We start from the raw sequence: 18,810 nt of genomic DNA on the forward strand, positions 1-18,810 counted from the left end.
ACCAATGTGTCAATCATCATTTGAATCAGGCACTATTGGCTAAAGTTAGTCGGAGGTAAAGGGGGCGGATCCTTTTTATCATTTACAGGCTCGCATAGGCTAAAGGGGCGAAACAAAGCCTGCAATTGGCCGAAAAAGATGAATGTGAATCACACGTTGGGTTGCACTACGGCCTAGAGAAAACATTTTTTACTATTCTGTATTTGTAAATATTTTACTCTCCTGGATTTACTACACTCACGGTTGTAAGAAGACCATGGTAACGTATCATTATTGAACGTGATGGCTGCAAGAGAACTTAGGTGAGCTATGCGGCTTTAAATTTTCCCAGTATCTTGTTTTAGAACGAACTTGATGTTTCTGTGATGAGTCTATTTTTAAACTAAATTCAATTCAAAGTGTTTATTGTCATATGCACAGTAAAGAACTCTGTTTCCCTGCACAATAAAATTCTTACTTTGCTGTCCACACAGTTGCCAGCAAAAAATAAAATGGAAACTAAGAAATGTTTGTTTGGTCACATCGTACGGACACCGCATTCGCACGTGTCTACGACACGTATTTGCTTCTTTGCAAGCTTTTGGAATGTTAAGGGGGTAATAAGTTTGACAGAACTATCTGACTGTTTTGTCGACGTTCCCATTGTAGCGCCTTATAATCCGGTGCGCCTTATGTATGGAAAATATAGGACCCAAAACTATTTTTTGAGGGTGCGCCCTATAACCCGGTGCGCCTTATAGTGCGGAAAATACGGTATTAGGAATTTTGCCAGAAGAATTATTGACTGGTCAACATAAATATATACTAAAGTTTATGCTTCTGGTAGCAAAGAAAATGATCACAGTGTCCTGGCTGAAACCACAACCTCCTGACATAAAACAATGGAGAGACAAATTAAAGCAAATGTACACTATGGAAAAAAAATAATTCAACTGAAACTAGATAAATTCGAGAAAAGATGAAAGCTTATCACACAATTTTTACTTGATGTCTAATCACCTCACTTTTTATTTTATTTATTTTTTTTAACATTTTTTGTTGTTGTTTCTTTTGTTATTTATGGGTATGTCAATTGTATATATTTGTTTGTTTGTGTTGCTGTATGATGGAGGAATCAAACCTCTGTCAAAGTGTGTGTGAGAAATAAAAAGTTATATAATAAAAGTTAACCACCTTCAGGAATCACGACCACATCACAAAACTAGACTGTCCATAGTATTGCAAAGTTACAGTGCCAATTTTTGATTTGTAAGCACCATATAAAATATTGAATCAATGTGGTTACTTTAAAAAAAAAAGAAAAAAAAGAAATTGGGCAATTTCCTGCGGCACACTAGACAAGCTGTCATGGTACACTAGTGTGCCCTGTCACACTGGTTGAAAAACACTGCTTTAAGTAGCCACTAAACTATATTCGGTACAGTAGAACCTCGGTTTTTGAATGCCACTCAGTTCGAGCAAATCGGAGTCCGACCAAAAATTTTGAGAAATTCTTGCTTCGCTGTTCGGTCAAAAAAATCGGAGTTCGAACGCCGGTAATGCGTGAGTGCGTATGCTGGGATGCGATGCTGAGCGGCCTACGGGTATAGATCGCTCTTTTCGTGACCAACTGTTATCGCGTGCGGATGTGCTTCGTTTTGCTTTCGCTTTTAATATAGGTGTACGAAGTGTTTTAGCCCCTAATTATGCCTCCGAAGAAAGTCAGTGCAAGCGGCAAAGTTGCTACAGGTGAAAAAAGAAAAGTAGTGCGTACAACTATTGCATTTAAGAAAGAAATAATAGCAAAATATGAAGGAGGTGTGCGAGTGTCTGATCCTCTCCCCACCGTCTACCTGCACCTTCTGCTGACCACCACAAAGGTAAGAAATCCTATGCATAATTCTTTTCTTTATCCTTTTTTACTTTTATACGTTCATGTTAGCGTAATCTTTCGTACGGATTAAAACGATTTACATTATTTGTAATGGGAAAAATGATTTCGGTGATCGAACAAATCGGTTTTCGAACAGGGTTCTGGAACGGATTATGGTCGAGAACCGAGGCTCCACTGTATTTGTTTTCGTAGAAATTTATCCTACCTGCCATAAGGTTTGCAATGTTCTCTTGAGTTCTGAGTCATCTCTCCGTGACCAATGGATGTCCATACGTTGTCTCTGGTAAATTTGGACTAATGCCCGTGTGTCCACTTTTCCTGCACTCAAGCACCCATTAGCAATCCTACCACTCTGAATACCTTCCCGTTTGATCCTCGCTTACCGTGAGGTGTCAGTGGTAAGGCCGGGACACGAAGTAAAGTGTCCGGAACAGCGTAGGAGGGAAGTTCTGGCCTGAGCTTCTTCAGAAGATACCGGCTCAGGTCAGAGGCGGACTCGGCGTCCTCTACGCCAACAACAAATGCAAGCAGGCGGCCGCCCTCGTGCAGACACACTGCGCAGGAATCGACCTCGGGAAGGTTCGAGAGCAGCTGCGAGACGAAGAAAGGGTTAAAAATCAGGATTAACAGCAAAAACATTTTCTAGCTCATTAAAAAAAATGGAAAAACATTGAAGTCCTGCCACAAAAACAAAAAAATGTATTTCCTATTTAATTGATTTGAAAAGTCAACATGTTTTACAAAGTACAATATTTTTTTTATCATTTATTATTTTATCATTATAAAATAACATTTCATAAGTACCAGCTAATTATTTATCAGACAAAATGACCTCACTGAAAATGTATTTATGATTGTATGCACACAAAATAACAATAAATAATTTACATAACTATTAAAGTTAAATGTTTAAATAAAAAATGTTGGATATCTTAGGAAAAAATGGTTTATCGAAATAAAATATGGAGAAAAAAATAAATAAATATATATATATATATATTATATATATATATATATATATATATATATATATATAGTGGCCCATCTACGTATGAGTTTAATTTGTTCCTGGATCAAGCTCGAATCTAGAATTTCTCGTATCTCAACCCAATTTTCTTCATATGATGTAGCTGAAAAATAATTAATATGTTCCCAGCCTCACTAAATAGCTATAACACACATCTTCCTGATTATTAAAACACATTCAAATAGTAATTGAACATAATAATACAGTAACATGCCTTTCAACCTGTACGTTTTTGCTGTACAAAGTACGTTTATTATGCATTTTAAGACATGTACGACGTACAAAAAATCTGTACGGAAAAACGCAAATTTGTCAATTATGGGTACCATCCGGTATACACCGACTATCACGTAACGGCAAATCAATCAAGTCAAACGAGGTTGCCGCTGTAGCCTCTATCTCGGTATCGTTTTTTTCGTTGCAAACGAAGCGAGCGGTTTGATGCTACTGTGTGCATGCATCTGCCGCCTCGGATTTCATGTGGTCTCTTTTCAGAGAACCGGCTTTTTCGGCTCAACTCATTAAAGAGAGCCGGCTCTCAGACGGCTCACTTGCTTTGATGCATTATATTACAAATCATTATTGTTGTATAAAGAAGTTAAGAAAAAAAAGAAGTATAAAAGGAGACAATGAAAAAAAGACAGATTTGAGGTTATCACTTAAATCAGTATATTACCAACAAAATGAATTAATAATTTGAATAAGAAAATATAATACTTGATTATATTTGCATGTATTTTTTCCTTCTACAGTGAACATCCAAGCTACTTCATTTTTTTTATTATAAACCTCATTCATGTCGAGCAACTCAGTATCTCACAACAAAATGTGAATTAACAATGTATATGACATAACAAAACACATGTACAACATAACATGTTAAACGACATAAATAAACACGTTTGAAAAAAAATACGGTGTAAGATTATTTTGTATTTTGTAAGGGAAAATACAACTGTTTGTAAGGGCATGGAGCCGTGGAGGTTGACAGGTATGACCTACCAGTCCGTGGTTGCCAACGGATGTTTATGCATGGTAGCGGAGGAGTGAGGGAGTGAGATACGGGAGGAATGAGGGAGCACCAGAGAGGATGAATGGGATAAATAACCTCAAGTGTGCAAGATCGAATTTGTGTGGAAAGGCACATTTTTACTGGGACGAGCTGATGCTGGCGGTTAGCGGTCTCTACTGGTAGCGTCTAAGAGTTCTCTTGGATTTTCTCTTGTATGTCATGCAAGGTATTAGCCAGAACGAATCTTATGTCGAATTTCTTGCAACTAAAGTAGCTCGTATGTGGAGAGGCCACTGCACATGAATATTTTCCTCTTAGTACAACATACCGGTCAACCTCCAGGGCTCCATCCCCTTACAAACTGTTGTATTTTCCCTTAAAAAATACAAAAAAATCTTACACCATATTTTTTTTTAAAACCTGTTTATTTATGTAGTTTAACATGTTATATTGTACATGTGTTTCGTTATATCATTCTGTAGTTATTCTTAATAATAAAAAAATAAATAAAATGAGGAACAATTTTTATCACCGTAACTAAAATATCCATTAATATAACTTTAAATTTAAATTTGTAAATAAAGATATTTTTTGGAGGAAAAAATTAGTTGGCATTTCTATTTTGTAAACCAAACCACAATATCAACCATTGATGCTTGTATTTTAAATTGCAAACAGACTATTTAACAGGGACAGAAAAGTATTAAAAGCCTTGTGAAGTGATTGGCAACTGTTGGAGGTATGTTGTGCTCTGCGATGAAATGGCAAAACATCACTTATGCAGCTGTTGAGGAGTCTTCTGGTGTAGTGCCTAATTTCAACCCCCCTGCAAAATCCTCCGCCCCTCGCGTGAACGTGCACATGTCTTAAAATGCATAATAAATGTACTTTGTACGGCAAAAACGTACAGGTTGACAGGTATGTGCAAGGTATTAGCCATAAACGAATCTTATCTCGAATTTCTTGCAACTAAAGTAGCTCGTATGTGGAGAGGCCACTGCACATGAATATTTTCCTCTTAGAACATTATTTGTAGCAATGTGAAGGGTCTCTTACCAAAAAGAAGCATTTACCTGCTGCAAGCGGTCGAGGTTGACGCGTTTGCCATGACGCTTGACATTTCTGTCCTTGCGGCCTTGATAGTACATGTGCCCTCCTCTCACGTCCACCCAGTCTCCCGTCGCTCGCATGGTCCCAGGCGTCGTAGAATCCTCGTTGTCCAGGAGGCAAACTCTCTCGTCGCCACCTGCCTCGGCCAATTCAGATGCCGTGAGGGCAAACTAGTTTTAACTCCCCTTAGCCACCGTATTTATTCCTGTATAATACCCTCTTGTGTATCATTACGCATTCGTAATTTGAATGAATGAATGAAAACTTTATTCGAACATTAAAATAAAAATAAAAACAGAACAAAAACAATAACTCAACAACAAAATAATATCACATAATACGTCAAAAAGGGGTAGTCAGAAGCAAATGCTCAGGGTTGGGTAGGGTTACTTTAACTTGATTACTTTCAATTACTTTTGGATTACTCGAATACCAAATATGCTAATAAAAGACAAAAGAAACTAAATATGAATAAAATTACTAAATTTTGTGCAGGCTTGGGGAGTAATGGGATACATGGAACGGCAAAAATGATGTTGGCAAGCTGTTTGGATTTATTTTCATTTTGTTTCTGTCACATTTTATGTTAGTTTTGCCGGAGATCAAAGCCAGGAGAGAAAGCTTACCACGTGATGTGAGTCATCATTTTATTCATATTTAGTTTCTTTTGTCTTTTATTAGCATATTTGGTGTTCGAGTAATCCAAAAGTAATTGAAAGTAATCAAGTTAAAGTAACCCTACCCAACCCTGCAAATGCTTATATTCCATAGCCCTTCATCTTCCCTATTAAATACACCAATGATATAACAACAATTGTAATAATATTAATAATAAGAGTTATGATATAACAATAGCAACAATAACACAAAGTTAACCATAGTTCTAGACGCACTATTCCCAATCTCTCATATCACTCATACCCCGATTTTCTTCATCTCTGTATTCCGCCAGGAATGTTTTTTTTTTATTTAAATTTGAACAAGTGAATAGTTGGACATTGTTTGATCTCGTCTTGTAAATTGTTCCAAAGTTTGATTCCACACACAGACACTCACATACTTTTCCTGGTGGTTATCACCTTTACGATTAAGAATTCACTACAGCCCCTTAACTTGTAATTTCCTTCTTTCCGAATGAATAAATTATGGATGTTTTCTAGCACTATGTTTTTGTTGACCTTAAATAGCAGTTGTGCAGTGAAAAATTTTACTAAATCATCTAATTTTAATAATTTGGACGGCAGGAATAAAATATTAGTATGATCTCGATATCCTACCCTGTGTAAGGTTCTGATTGCACGTTTTTGGAGGATAAAAAGGGGCTGAAGAATCGGTATAAAATTTGTTTCACTTTTTCTCAGCTCAAACTAAGCATTGTAAATCACAAACGATGTGTCAAGACCGATCCCCAAGGGATTACAACCCAGATCACGGTGGTGCGAGCGTAGATTCTTAACCACTAGACCACCGGGGTTATATGTGACACAGTAAATGTGAGATCGGGCCTAAAATTCCAGTGGATATTAAAGCCCGAGTCCGACCAATTGACTTGATTTGAGGGACTGAGGCCGAAGCAAAAACCGAATCTTGATTTTATAATTGAGGATTCGGGAGTAGACGAGGAGATTTATGGCTGATTCGCCCCCACACCGCGCGAACGCTTCTCTTGGTCTAACTCTCTTAGCAGAGCCAAGTCCGCAGCGATGCGATGCAAAGAGAAAGAAACAAAAAACAACGATGGGTGGATAATTTTAAAAAAAAAAAGAGAGTGAGAAAAGCCAGGCCCGGTCCAAACATAAAAATTGTCATTTTAGGTCCACCCCGCCTCAAATTTTGGCTCTGGCTTGGTTTTATGAAATGATCTGCATTTATATAGCGCTTTTCAAGTCAATGACTTCCCAAAGCGCTTTACAGTGTGCTTCACATTTCCCAATAGCAGCCTTGTATTGCAGCCATGTAAGACGCTAACCTGCTTATTAGGGGTTCAGTGTCTTACCCAAGGACACTTCGACATGTAACACGGACAAGCCGGGATTCGAACTGGGATCCCTTGATCCCAAGACGAGCGCTCTACCTCCTGAGCTACTGGGTCAATGTGTTTGGTCATGTTTTATTATTTTTATTATCTAACATCATAGGCGCCGCCGCGAGCGTCAGCCTTTCCAGCAGCTCCGTGTTATTTTGCTCATTTTGTGATTTATTGTTTTAAGCGTCTGCTTCTATCTTCTGTGTTTTTCGTCCCGTTTGACAACTATACTTTGGATTACTTTCTATCCTATCCTTATGGGTTTAACGCACAAAAATGCGTTTATTCGAGGAATCAACTCCTTGCCCTGAAGAATTCTCGTGCCGGCGTGATGAGGGGGCCCTATCGTGGATTGCAGAGCCGGAGCTAAGGCTAAGCAGCTAGCGGCGTTATAAGTCTTCGGTACCGTCCGTAATCATGGTAAATGTGAACTCTCTACCAAATAAGACCGACAATCTGGCTGTGCTGGTGAAAAACATCAAAGCGCACAAGGAGTGCATTTTGCTGTGTTTTACGGAAACGTGGCTCACGTCCAGCATCCCGCACGCTAACGTGAGGCTACCCGGAGCTACCCAACTTCAGCGCTGTTAGGGACAGAGACACAAAAGCCTGCGGGAAGCGGAGAGGAGGTGGACTCGCTATCTACGTGAACACAAGGTGGTGTAACCCTGGGCACAAAAATTTCCATCTGCTGCAGGGACGTCGAACTTTTGGCCTAGCATGTGACGTAATCTACTCAGCTGTTGCTAAACTACAACACAACACCCCGAGGCCATCCTGTTAATCTGTATCTATCTATATCTATCTATTAGTGGTCGACTAAGTCCATTTCACCCTACTTCTAAATTTTAACCTGGTAATGACATAGAAACAAAATACTGATAACATGATACGTTGTTATTTTTGCAATGCATATCAAATTTGGTGACCTTTGCATAATTAGTAACAAAAAGTAGCTCTGTGCATGAAAAGGTTTGAAGGCACCTGGTCTTGTGGTTAAGATCTGTCGCTCTCACCGCAACAATCTGGGTTTGAATCCCGAATGTTGTGCAAATGTGGTTAGTGAGATTTTTTGACGGATCAGTAATTGCTCATATATAGTAATTTGCTTCTGTAAAACCTCTTATATAACACACTCAGACTTTAAGTTCTAGTTCTGTCTTGTGTACAAAAACGTGTGTGTTATGCACAAATAAATACAGTACTTTCAAGTTTGGTTGTTGACGCTTACCTATGAACACTTCCCCTTCGCCTTCCGTTACTACACGGCCATCTTGGTCCCTCACCTCCACCTTGGTGCCCGCCAGAGGACTCCCAAGGGGCACTGCAGAGGAGGTGGAACCATTGAGCCTCTGCAGCATCGGGATCTCATAGCAGGTGGCCCAGCAGGACACTTCGGTGATGCCATAAAGGTTGAAAACCGCTGTGGTGTTTTCCTGGTGGCACCATGCACTTAGCGTTGACACAGAAGGACACGCCTCACCACCCAGGGCCAAAACACGCAGCGGAGAGTTGTGCGACAGCACTTCCTGTCGGAGGAGGCGTGGCCCGAAACGAGACAGCAGTGTGGGTGTTACCTGCAGAGGAAAAGTGGGCCGTTATATATATTTTTTTAACAGCTATTTTGAGAAAGAACACGTAGGAATACAAGAAGTAATTAAGAAACAAGCAAGCCTGAGGTGATACAGAATTAAAGTAACAAAAGTAGGAAAAAAGGAATGGACAGTGTTTTAATAAAAAATAATATTAAATTGGACGGGGCAGCACGGCGGCGCAGTGGTTAGCGCGTGTGCGGCACAGTTCTGAGGTCGTGGGAACCTCCTGCGTGGGTTCAAATCCAGGTCCCGGCCTTACTGTGCGGAGTTTGTATGTTCTCCCCGTGCTTGCGTGGGTTTCCTCCGGGCACTCCGGTTTCCTCCCACATTCCAAAAACATGCATTTCAGGTGAATTGGCCGGTCCAAATTGTCCCTAGGTGTGACTGAGCGAGTGAGTTGTCTGTCCCCGTGTGCCCTGCGATTGGCTGGCAACCAGTTCAGGGTGTCCCCTGCCTTCTGCCCGATGATTGCTGGGATGGGCTCCAGCACCCCCGCGACCCTACTGAGGATAAGTGGTGCAGCTGATGAGATGAGATGAGATGAGATTAAATTGGACAGCAGGAACTAAAACTAAATGAAAAGGAGATGGAAGTCAGGAAATAGAAAACTGAAGAAATAAGGAAAATACTGAAAGTAAGGTATAGATTTAATCCATAGAACAAGGTAAATATTATGAAGGAGGTGAATAAAGAAAAAACTCGGAAGAGTAAATTGGAAGGGAAGGGAAAAAGAGGGCTATACAGATGAATGGAAAAAAACTCAAATGTGTAGTGGAAGGAAGTAATGAGAGAGCTGAGGAGGCAAATTAGAGAATCAAAGAAGAAACTAAGGAAAAGAGAAGAAAGTAAGAAGCAATGAGAGAACAAGGGAAGGAAGGAAATAGGAAGGGAGGTAGCAGGGAGGTAGGACGAGAGGAAGAGGGAGGAAAGAAGGGAGGAAAGGAGGAAGGGGGAAAGGAAGCGGGGAAGAAAGGAGATAGGCAATGAGAGGACCAAGAAAGGAGACAAGGAAGAAGTAAAGAAGTAAGAAGAGAGGGAACAGGGAGGTAGGAAGAAAACAAGGAAGGGAGGAAGGAATAAAGGAAGGACGGAAGAAGACAAAAGAAGGAAGGAAGCAATGAGAGAACCAAGGAAGGAAGGAATGAAAAAGGGAAGCAAGCAATGAGAGAACAAAGAAAGGAAGAAACATAGGAAAAAACAAAAGATGGGAGCAAGAAATGAGAGAACCAAGGAAGCAAGGGACAAGGGAAGAAGAAAAGCAAGGAATTTAAAAAAAACAAGGAAGGAACCAAGAAATGAAGCAAGGGAAGAAGACAGGAAAGAAGGAAGGAACAAAGAAGAAAAGCAATGCGTTAGGGAAATTAAAAATTCAAACAGTACTAAAGGCATGGTTGGGAACTACCTGCATGACGGTCGTCTTGTGACGGTGAAATAGGATCTGGCACAACCGCTCAGGAATTTTCTTGATTACGTTTGGAACGACAAGGAGGCGAGCTCCGGACGACAGCGCCAAGAAGATGTCCACCACAGACGGGTCAAAAGTCAGCGGCGATGCCAAGAAAACCGAGTCGCTTGAACTCACCTCGAACAAACGCCTGCCCACAAACACGCATATTCAATAACACTTCAAAATGATTAATCAAACTCGAAAGGGGCTTCAGGCTAACTTGATTAACACTTTGATAGCACTTGATGTAATATGTTAATGTATTTCAGGGTTGACAATAATACAGCCCGCGGGCCGGATCAGGCCCATCAACAGAAGGAATCTGGCCCGCGACATAAAAGTGTTCACACCATCAATTCCTAGGCTTCGCACTATGTTACTTTTTGTCCATTCCCCTACTTTTTCATACTTTCAGGGCCCTTTGTATATTTTTATACTTTTTCATACTATTTAGTAGGTTTCATATTTTATACTTCTTCCTTACTTATTAGTACTTCTCAGTACTTTTTCATACTTTTCACGATTTCTGTATTTTTCCAAGCTTTTCAATATTTTTTAATACATTTTTAAACTTTTCAGTATTATCTTTGCTGTCCTTTTTACTTTTCATTCTTTTCTCTTTAATTTCATACTTTTTCATACTAATTTTGTAATTTTTTTCATACTTTTCAATTTTTTTTATACATTCCAATACATTTAGAGCTTTTTTTACATTTATCATTTTTTTCATGTCAGTTTTTTTAACCACTTTTAAGACTTTCTATATTTTCATACTTTTCAGCACTTTTTCATACGATTTCGTAGTATTTCATGCTTCTCAGTGCTTTGCGATACATTTCATATTTGAAGAATTCTTTCATACTTTTCAGCACTTATTTACATTTAATTTTAAGAACATTTTAGTACTTTTTGATACTTTAAAGCACAATTTACAATGTTTCCACATTTCTTAGTACAGTGAATAACCCTTTTCACTAGTTTTTGTGCTTTCTCTATTGTTTTAATTATTTTTAGTACCTTTTCATACTTTTCAGAACTTCAGTATTCTTTTAAGTTTTCCATAATTTTTCATACATTTCAGATCTTTTTAATACTTTTAGTGCTTTTTAAAAAAGTGTAATACTTTAGGAACTTTTTAATACTTTTCAGTGCATTTGTCACTAATTTACATTTCATTTTTAGTAAATGTCCGGCATAATTTGTACTTTTTTTTGTACTGCTTTGTATTTCCCAGTGCTTTTTTTTTTTTTTTACACTTTTTACTTGTTTTGTACGTTTTAAATGCTTTTCAATCTTTTTGTACCATTTTATACTTTTCAGTTCTTCAGTATTTTTTTTTTTTTTACTTCTTTATACTTTTCAAAACTTTCTCATTTTTTATCCCCAAGTGTTTTTTTTAACATGTAGCCCCTGAGCAAAAAAGAGGACTATGATTTAATTTTCCTGACCTGAGGTGCAGAATATTTGGAAGTATGCAGCAGTGCGGAACTCGCACGATCTTGTGCTGGCCGGTGGTTCCTGATGTGTGAAGAACGTAGGCCAAACCCCTGACTGGTTCTAGGGGGGTTTCTGTTTTTGGGTTTTCCTGCTTATCGTCGGTCTTCAGCTGCACACTGACAAGAGTTAGTTTGAACTTTGGCAACACTACCCGTACTTCCACGTTCACATGCTTGCTTAGGGTTGCTTGGAATCGCTTCATGGGAAAGAACAGAGAAGAACTTTCAGAACCATCCCTCCAACATCTTCATACAAAAAAACGTGGTGAACCTCCAGGAGGTCGCTCTTCACAGCACAGAACCTGAGGCGACACTTTCTCATGACCCGGAAGGAGACAAGTGCTGGAGCTCCTGGATCAAACGGTACATAGGCAGCAGGTGTCTGCAGGATCCTGCTCCAATTAAAGACAATAAAAAATAGAAGATAATTTAAAATAGCATTGCACCACTGACAAGCACACCGCAATGTAAAAGTTATTATCACAACTGAGGGATAATAGGGGAATATCAAGTTATGAACATTTTAGATATAAATAAGATTTCAATCCATTCAAATCTGATTTAGAGTCATTGGTGAATGATTTGGAAAGCAAATTGTCGCTACAACAAATTAAATTTGGAAATGTCAAAAAATTAACCCCCACATACCTCCAACTCTTATTCGGGGAATTTCAGTACTGGCTAGCAAATGCAATAATAACTGGATAAGATAGATAGATAGATAGATACTTTGTTCATCCCCGAAGGGAAATTCACATTTCCACCAGCATCCCTGAGCTGAGAACAATCGAGAACAATCGAAAATAACACGGGAGCTGCTGGAGTGGCTGCCATTCGTGACGGCGCCGGAAGAAAAGATTCAATTTGAATCATTTACAAACAAACAAACAATTGAATCATGTACAAACAAACAAACAAAATATTAGGCAATACTCAACAAAAGTCATAACTCCTAAAAAACTAAATAAAAATGGAATTTATTTCAAATATATGATAAATAGGTTGAGAACTATGTACAGTATTCTAAAATAACCTAGAACCTATAAAGTTAAGGAAAGACACCTTAAGATTATGGATATTTATCTTTAAAGAAGTATTAATATCCGCTTTCAAATTGAAGACAACATCTGCTCATTCTGCAACAATTATGATGTCGAAAACACAGACCCTACGTTCTTCTCATGTCCAATTAAGTGTGTTTATTTGTTTTGGGGTTTTTATTTGGGAAAAGTACATGAAAATAACATCCACCCCCCCCAAAAAACCAACAACAAAAAAAACAAAGAAAAACAATACAATATTTGCACAACAAAAAAATGAAAATTACAATAATATATTGCATAAACATGTGCCCAAAGGGAGTAGGCTGAAGCCGAGGATTTTAGGTGCCCAACCCTATTCTGTATTTTTTCCCTTGCAGGAAAAATATACTCGAAAATAAAACAAGAAAACAGTACCTTGCACCACAAAAGGAAATTGGATTACATTTGGACCTAACCTACACAACTAAAATGATAACAGATCAATAAATCTCATTTCATGATCAATGGCCAAGTTTTTAGCCATAAAAAAACACGGATTAAAAATGTAACCCAACTTTAAAATGTTGTCAATTAAATAGTCAAGTCAAGTCAAGTCATTTTTATTTGTATAGCCCTAAATCACGAAGAGTCTCAAAGGGCTTCACAGATTGTTACACTATATTACACAAACTATTTTCAACCGACAAGAGGAGTAGGTTATTCGTATGCAATGGAGTAGAAGTGAGTTTTAAGTTTAGATTTAAACATTTCCACTGAGGTTGCAGATCGAATCTCAGGGGGAAGAGCATTCCACAGCACCGGTGCCCGGATGGAGAACGCTCTCGAACCAGCAGAAGACTTCTTTGCTCTCGGGATCATCAGAAGACCAGCACTCTCAGATCGTAGGCTTCGGCCCGGGACATAGTGGCAGATCAGATCTGAAAGATAAGAGGGAGCAAGTCCATGTATGATTTTGTACAATACTAAGAGAACTTTGAAGTCACATCTTTGGCTAACTGGGAGCCAATGCAGGTTAGCCAAAATCGGTGTTATGTGATCGTACTTTTTTGTCCTGGTTAAGAGCCTCGCTGCGGCATTTTGTACTAGCTGAAGAGACTTGATTCTGGACTTCGGGAGACCGGAGAGTAGTGCATTGCAGTAATCGAGACGGGAGGTAACAAATGCATGAATTATTGTTTCCGCATCAGACTGAGACAGTATTGAACGGATTTTAGCAATGTTGCGAAGATGGAAGAAGGCAGTTCTAGTAATTTGTTTTACATGCATCTCAAAGGATAGTTCAGGGTCAAATATGACACCTAAATTTTTAACTGAGTCACTCTGTGTGATGTGACATTTGTCAATGTTCACAGCAGTTTTTGAGAATAAGTCCCGGCATTTAGAAGGACCAATGACTAACATTTCAGTCTTTTCAGAGTTAAGACGCAAGAAGTTGAGTGACATCCACTCTTTTATCTCAGTGAGACAGGCCTCCAAATTTCCACAGTTTAGTGTGGAAGATTCCTCCAACGGAAGATATAGTTGAGTGTCGTCTGCATAGCAATGGAAGCTGATATTGTACTTGCGAATAATATCACCTAACGGAAGCATGTAAATGTTGAAAAGTAGGGGGCCGAGCACTGAACCCTGCGGAACACCGCAGGTAACATTAAAGGGCTCAGATGTCGTTTCACCATATTTAACACAGTGTGTCCTATCTGAGAGGTAGGATTTGAACCACGAGAGGACAGCTCCTGAGAGACCAATCCATTTTTCCAACCGTTCTAGTAGGATATTGTGGCGCACTGTGTCAAAAGCAGCACTAAGATCCAGCAGCAGCAAAAGTGATGAAGCGCCAGAATCCATTGACATTAGGAGATCATTTGTTACCTTGATCAGAGCTGTCTCAGTAGAGTGGTTAGCCCTGAATCCTGATTGCATGGATTCAAAAAGGTTATTCTCCGATATGAAAGCATTCAGCTGCTGTGCCACTACTCTTTCGAGTACTTTAGAGAGGAAAGGTAGGTTTGACACAGGTCTGTAATTACTTAATATTTCTGGATCAAGGTTGGGTCGTTTCAGTGTGGGTTTAATAACGGCGGACTTAAAAGCTGCTGGAACTACACCTGAGGAGAGTGATGTATTTATAATATTTAGAACTGAAGGCCCAAGGACGCTAAAAAGACTTTTAATAAGTGAACCTGGGAGCGGGTCGAACTGGCAAGTTGTCGGTTTGGCCGCATTCACCACTTGTTTGAGATCATCAAGTGACAGTTCACTAAAACCGGCCATTTTCCCAGGGCAGCCACCCTGTCGTGCATCTGTAAATTTCAGTCCTTTAATACGTGTGGTACTAACAATATCTTTTGCAATTTCTTCCTGTATGCATTGAATCTTCTTAGTGAAGAAGACCATTAAGTCCTGAGCAGAGTGTGTCGAACTGTCTGCGATAGGCTGTTGCCTTGTAAGCGATGCTACAGTGTCAAAAAGGGCTTTGGGGTTGTTCTTTTGAGACGCAATCACCTTCGAAAGGTAGGCCGATTTTGCAGAGGCAAGGGCCGCTTTATACTTTAACAAGCTGTCACACCAGGTTTGATGGAAAACCTCAAGCTTGGTAGCGCGCCATTTTCTCTCCCATTTCCTGCATTCTTTTTTAAGGGTTCTAGTTTCATCAGTAAACCAAGGTGTGCGTCTTTTAGGACGTGATTTTAGTTTTATGGGCGCTATTGAATCCAGCACACTAGTCAGGGTGGTATTGAACTCATTCATGAGTGAGTCAATCGAGCCATTGTATTTAGGAAAGGACGCAACTGCTCCAGGAAGGAGTTCAAAGAGCTCAGAAACTGTGCCAGTGCTTATATTGCGTCCGCTAGATCCCTCAGCTTTATTAAGTCTGCATTTAGTTAGCACCTCAAATGTCACTAAATAATGATCAGAGATAACAGTAGTACACGGTAGCACCATAATGTTTGAGGTTAAAACTCCTCGAGTCAGAATCAAGTCTAGCGTGTTCCCATTTTTATGGGTTGGCAAGTCAACCAGTTGAGTAAAACCAAATGCATCAATTAGAGAACTAAACGCAATAGTAAGTGAACTGTGTGGGGAGTTCATATGAATGTTAAAGTCTCCCATAATTATAATTTTGTCTGCATAGGTTACTAGTTCAGACAAAAGTTCAGCAAATTCGTCTAAGAAAGTTGTGTATGGCCCAGGTGCACGATAGATAGTTATTACATCAATTGACAATTGAGGGGACCGCATCACAAGAGCCTCAAACGTTTTGTAATTATTAGAGGTACGTGTATTAAATTTGAGCGATTTTTCAGAGATTAGCGCAACACCACCACCCCTTTTCAGTGTGCGTGCTATATGACTACTCTCGTAGTCTGGGGGAGAGGCATAATTTAGCGCTAAGTGCTCATCCGGGCGTAACCACGTTTCACAAAGACCCATACAGTTAAGTTTATAATCACGAATAATGTTATCAACAAGTAAAGCTTTTGGAGCAAGCGATCTAATATTTAACAGACCAAATTTCAGCTTTGCTGAATCATTTGACTTAGCTGAACTCTTTGTAGTCTTTGTCGAGATCTTCAAAAGCTCCCGGCGTTGTGGCCGCTCGTGAGCGCTGAGTTCAAAGCGTCGGTTGTCCGGCGAGGAATGAATGGTGGAATTAGTTACATCCTCGCGTCCATCTTGCTGCTTGGACTTCACACGCTTCACACATCTACCTGCACGGCAACCACGTTTCTGTTTTCTTTCTTTACGGGGCCGCCGCCGCCGTTTTTTAAGAGGAATAGCTGTCCACAAGGATGCCGGGTCTCTTTGAAGTTCGCTCGGTATATCATGGGCGGTATAAAAAGTGCCCGAATAATCGAAATTTAGACGCCCACCCAACCGAATAAGTTCGTCCCTACTGTAAGTGTTTTTGGCCACACATGTGTCCAAAAGTGAAAGCAAAAAAGAGCAAGGTCAGCTGCTCTGTTTAGTCTCAGCCAGTAGTCATAGGGGTCTTCCTGGTCTTTGGGCAAAGTTGAATAAAAGTCAGCTAGAGGGACAGCAGAGTACTTGGTACAGCTAAAGTGTTTCCTGAGAAGACTATAAATCATGTCAGGGCGGGTATAGACGTCTATATTACTGTTTCTAATGCCAAACCTAACTACATCTTTAGCTTTTCCTCTTAAATGTATAAGGATTTCCTCTGCTTGCTCCTCAAGTCTCACATTACTCCTTTTAATAAATGTCCTCATTAGATCTTCCCACTCATGTATTGTTATTGAGTCTGAGCCATCCCCAATAAATGACGGCGGTTCCTTAACCTTTCTCTGTGTAACCACCTGACTCAATCTGTTTGCTACATCTTTTTGGGGATATTTTTGTATATGTGATAAGCAATAAAATGGACAAATGATGTATTTAGTACTTAAGGCTCTCGATTGTGTTGAGTTAAACATGTCCTGATTATTAATTTTAAATGTATTTTTTCTATGGAATTCTGCAGCGTTTATTTTTCCCTTAAAGATAGTTAATTTCATATTGTCTCATGTCTCAAAGGAATTTTGTCTGTAATAAATATAGGTGTCATATTGATCCTAATCTGTCGTTTCAGTTACATGTGAAAAATATAACAAGAATAGCTTTTGCCCCCTTTGCAAGATTGCGAAAATTCACTCGATGTTGTCAAAATCAGAATCTGCGATTATGATGTATGCGTTTGTTAATTTCTCGTCTCAATTACTATAATGTGTTGCTCTCTAGTCTCCCGATGTTTCGCATCAAATGTTTGCAGCTGGTTCAAAATTCAGCAGGGAGACTTTTTATTAGGACAACATAGTCGAAACATATCACACCAATTTTAGCTGACTTGCACTGGCTCCCGGTCCATTTAAGATGTGTATTTAAGTTTCCGTTACTAAAAAATAAAAGTTTGCAGGGACTTGCCCCCTCGTATCTTCATGATTTACTAGTGCACTATATTCATGCTCAAAGCATCCGAATAGAAAACTCTGCTCTATTTGTGAATCCAAGAGCCAAGAAGAAATCCGAGAGCTCACTAGCGTTCTCCTTTCGGACCCCGGTGCTGTGGAATGCTCTGGCCCCTGAGATAAAATCTGCAACCTCAGTGGTGTGTTTAAATCTAGACTTGAGACGGACATATATTCTATAGCTTATGATTTATGACGACCTAACACAGTACTTTTGTTTCGCGTCCTTTTCTGCTGCCTGACTGGTGGCAGAGTGAGGGAGGACAAACCTGGAAAAATCAGTGGACCAGTCTTCTGCATTGACCAGCTGTCTGAGATGGGAAGCTGCATTGTCACTGTCTTGGATTTTACCTATATTTATTGTTGATGTTGACTATGTTTTGTGTATGTCCAAGCCTGATCGCCCTAGAAATGGGACTACCTCTTGTGTGGCCCCTTCTCAGGGTTTCTTATTTTCCTCATGCTGAGGTTTTTGAGTTTCCTTGCCCACATACAAGTTTTAAAACAGAGCATTTTGTAATTGTGACCTGTGCAGTCATTTGAACGTGTTTGAGATTGAGGGCTGTTCCATGCCAATGTTCTTTAACAAGGATGCAATGTATTATAAACTAGCTGAAGAAACTCACGCAAGGATCCACACAGGTAAAAAGAGATCATCGCTACAATACAGTCCAATGACGCCACCGTTGGGGTCGCAGTTCTGGTGCAGAAAATCGCAAAGTTCGCAGGAAAGCTGGCTCAGGTCCTTGTAAGAAAGCGTCAGTGGACCATCGGAAGAGGGGCCGCCGTCAAATTCCACCGCTACCCGCTGGGAGTGAGCCTCGGCGGCCGTGGCTACCAGCCCATGCAGGGTTCTGATAGACTCCATACTTCACAAAAATCACTTATTGCTTTACCTTTAAAGTTAACAGCGAACAAGTACTCATCATATTTTTTCCGCCACGACCATAACATTGTCGCGAATGGATGACGTGTCACGTCAACACGCTACGTTCACAAAACATCGGAATAGTACCATACCATATCGCCTCTCTCAAGTGAGATGACTTTTGTTGAAATGAGCAGTCAATATACAATGTGAACTGATATGCTTTTTAAAAATTTTAATTTTCTTAAAAATCAACACGGAGAAGGAAGTGTAGCTATCACGCATATATTTAAATCACGTTTTAATAGCTGTCACAAAAAGAAGTCCAGTTTCGTGGAGATTTGAACGC

At 39.6% G+C, this 18,810-nt stretch overlaps 1 protein-coding gene across 1 annotated transcript in view; it reads right to left on the reverse strand.

Moving 5' to 3' along the window:
- The window catches only part of aasdh (aminoadipate-semialdehyde dehydrogenase), a 28,283-nt gene extending 9,718 nt beyond the window's left edge, over nt 1-18,565 (reverse strand). Inside the window, exons 1-8 of the mRNA XM_088349223.1 lie at nt 18,220-18,565; nt 11,858-11,978; nt 11,539-11,783; nt 10,046-10,238; nt 8,280-8,625; nt 4,986-5,158; nt 2,257-2,464; nt 2,079-2,191 (exon numbers count right to left, since the gene is read on the reverse strand). Coding sequence (XP_088205349.1) covers nt 2,079-2,191; nt 2,257-2,464; nt 4,986-5,158; nt 8,280-8,625; nt 10,046-10,238; nt 11,539-11,783; nt 11,858-11,978; nt 18,220-18,461 — 1,641 coding nt within the window. The 5' untranslated portion in view covers nt 18,462-18,565. The remainder of the gene's footprint in view (nt 1-2,078; nt 2,192-2,256; nt 2,465-4,985; nt 5,159-8,279; nt 8,626-10,045; nt 10,239-11,538; nt 11,784-11,857; nt 11,979-18,219) is intronic.
- Nucleotides 18,566-18,810: the final 245 nt, after the last annotated feature.

This window comes from Urocampus carinirostris, chromosome 12 (genome assembly GCF_059441175.1).
Source record: "Urocampus carinirostris isolate Australia breed hairy pipefish chromosome 12, RoL_Ucar_1.0, whole genome shotgun sequence".
In the NCBI taxonomy this organism is placed as follows: Eukaryota; Metazoa; Chordata; class Actinopteri; order Syngnathiformes; family Syngnathidae; genus Urocampus; species Urocampus carinirostris.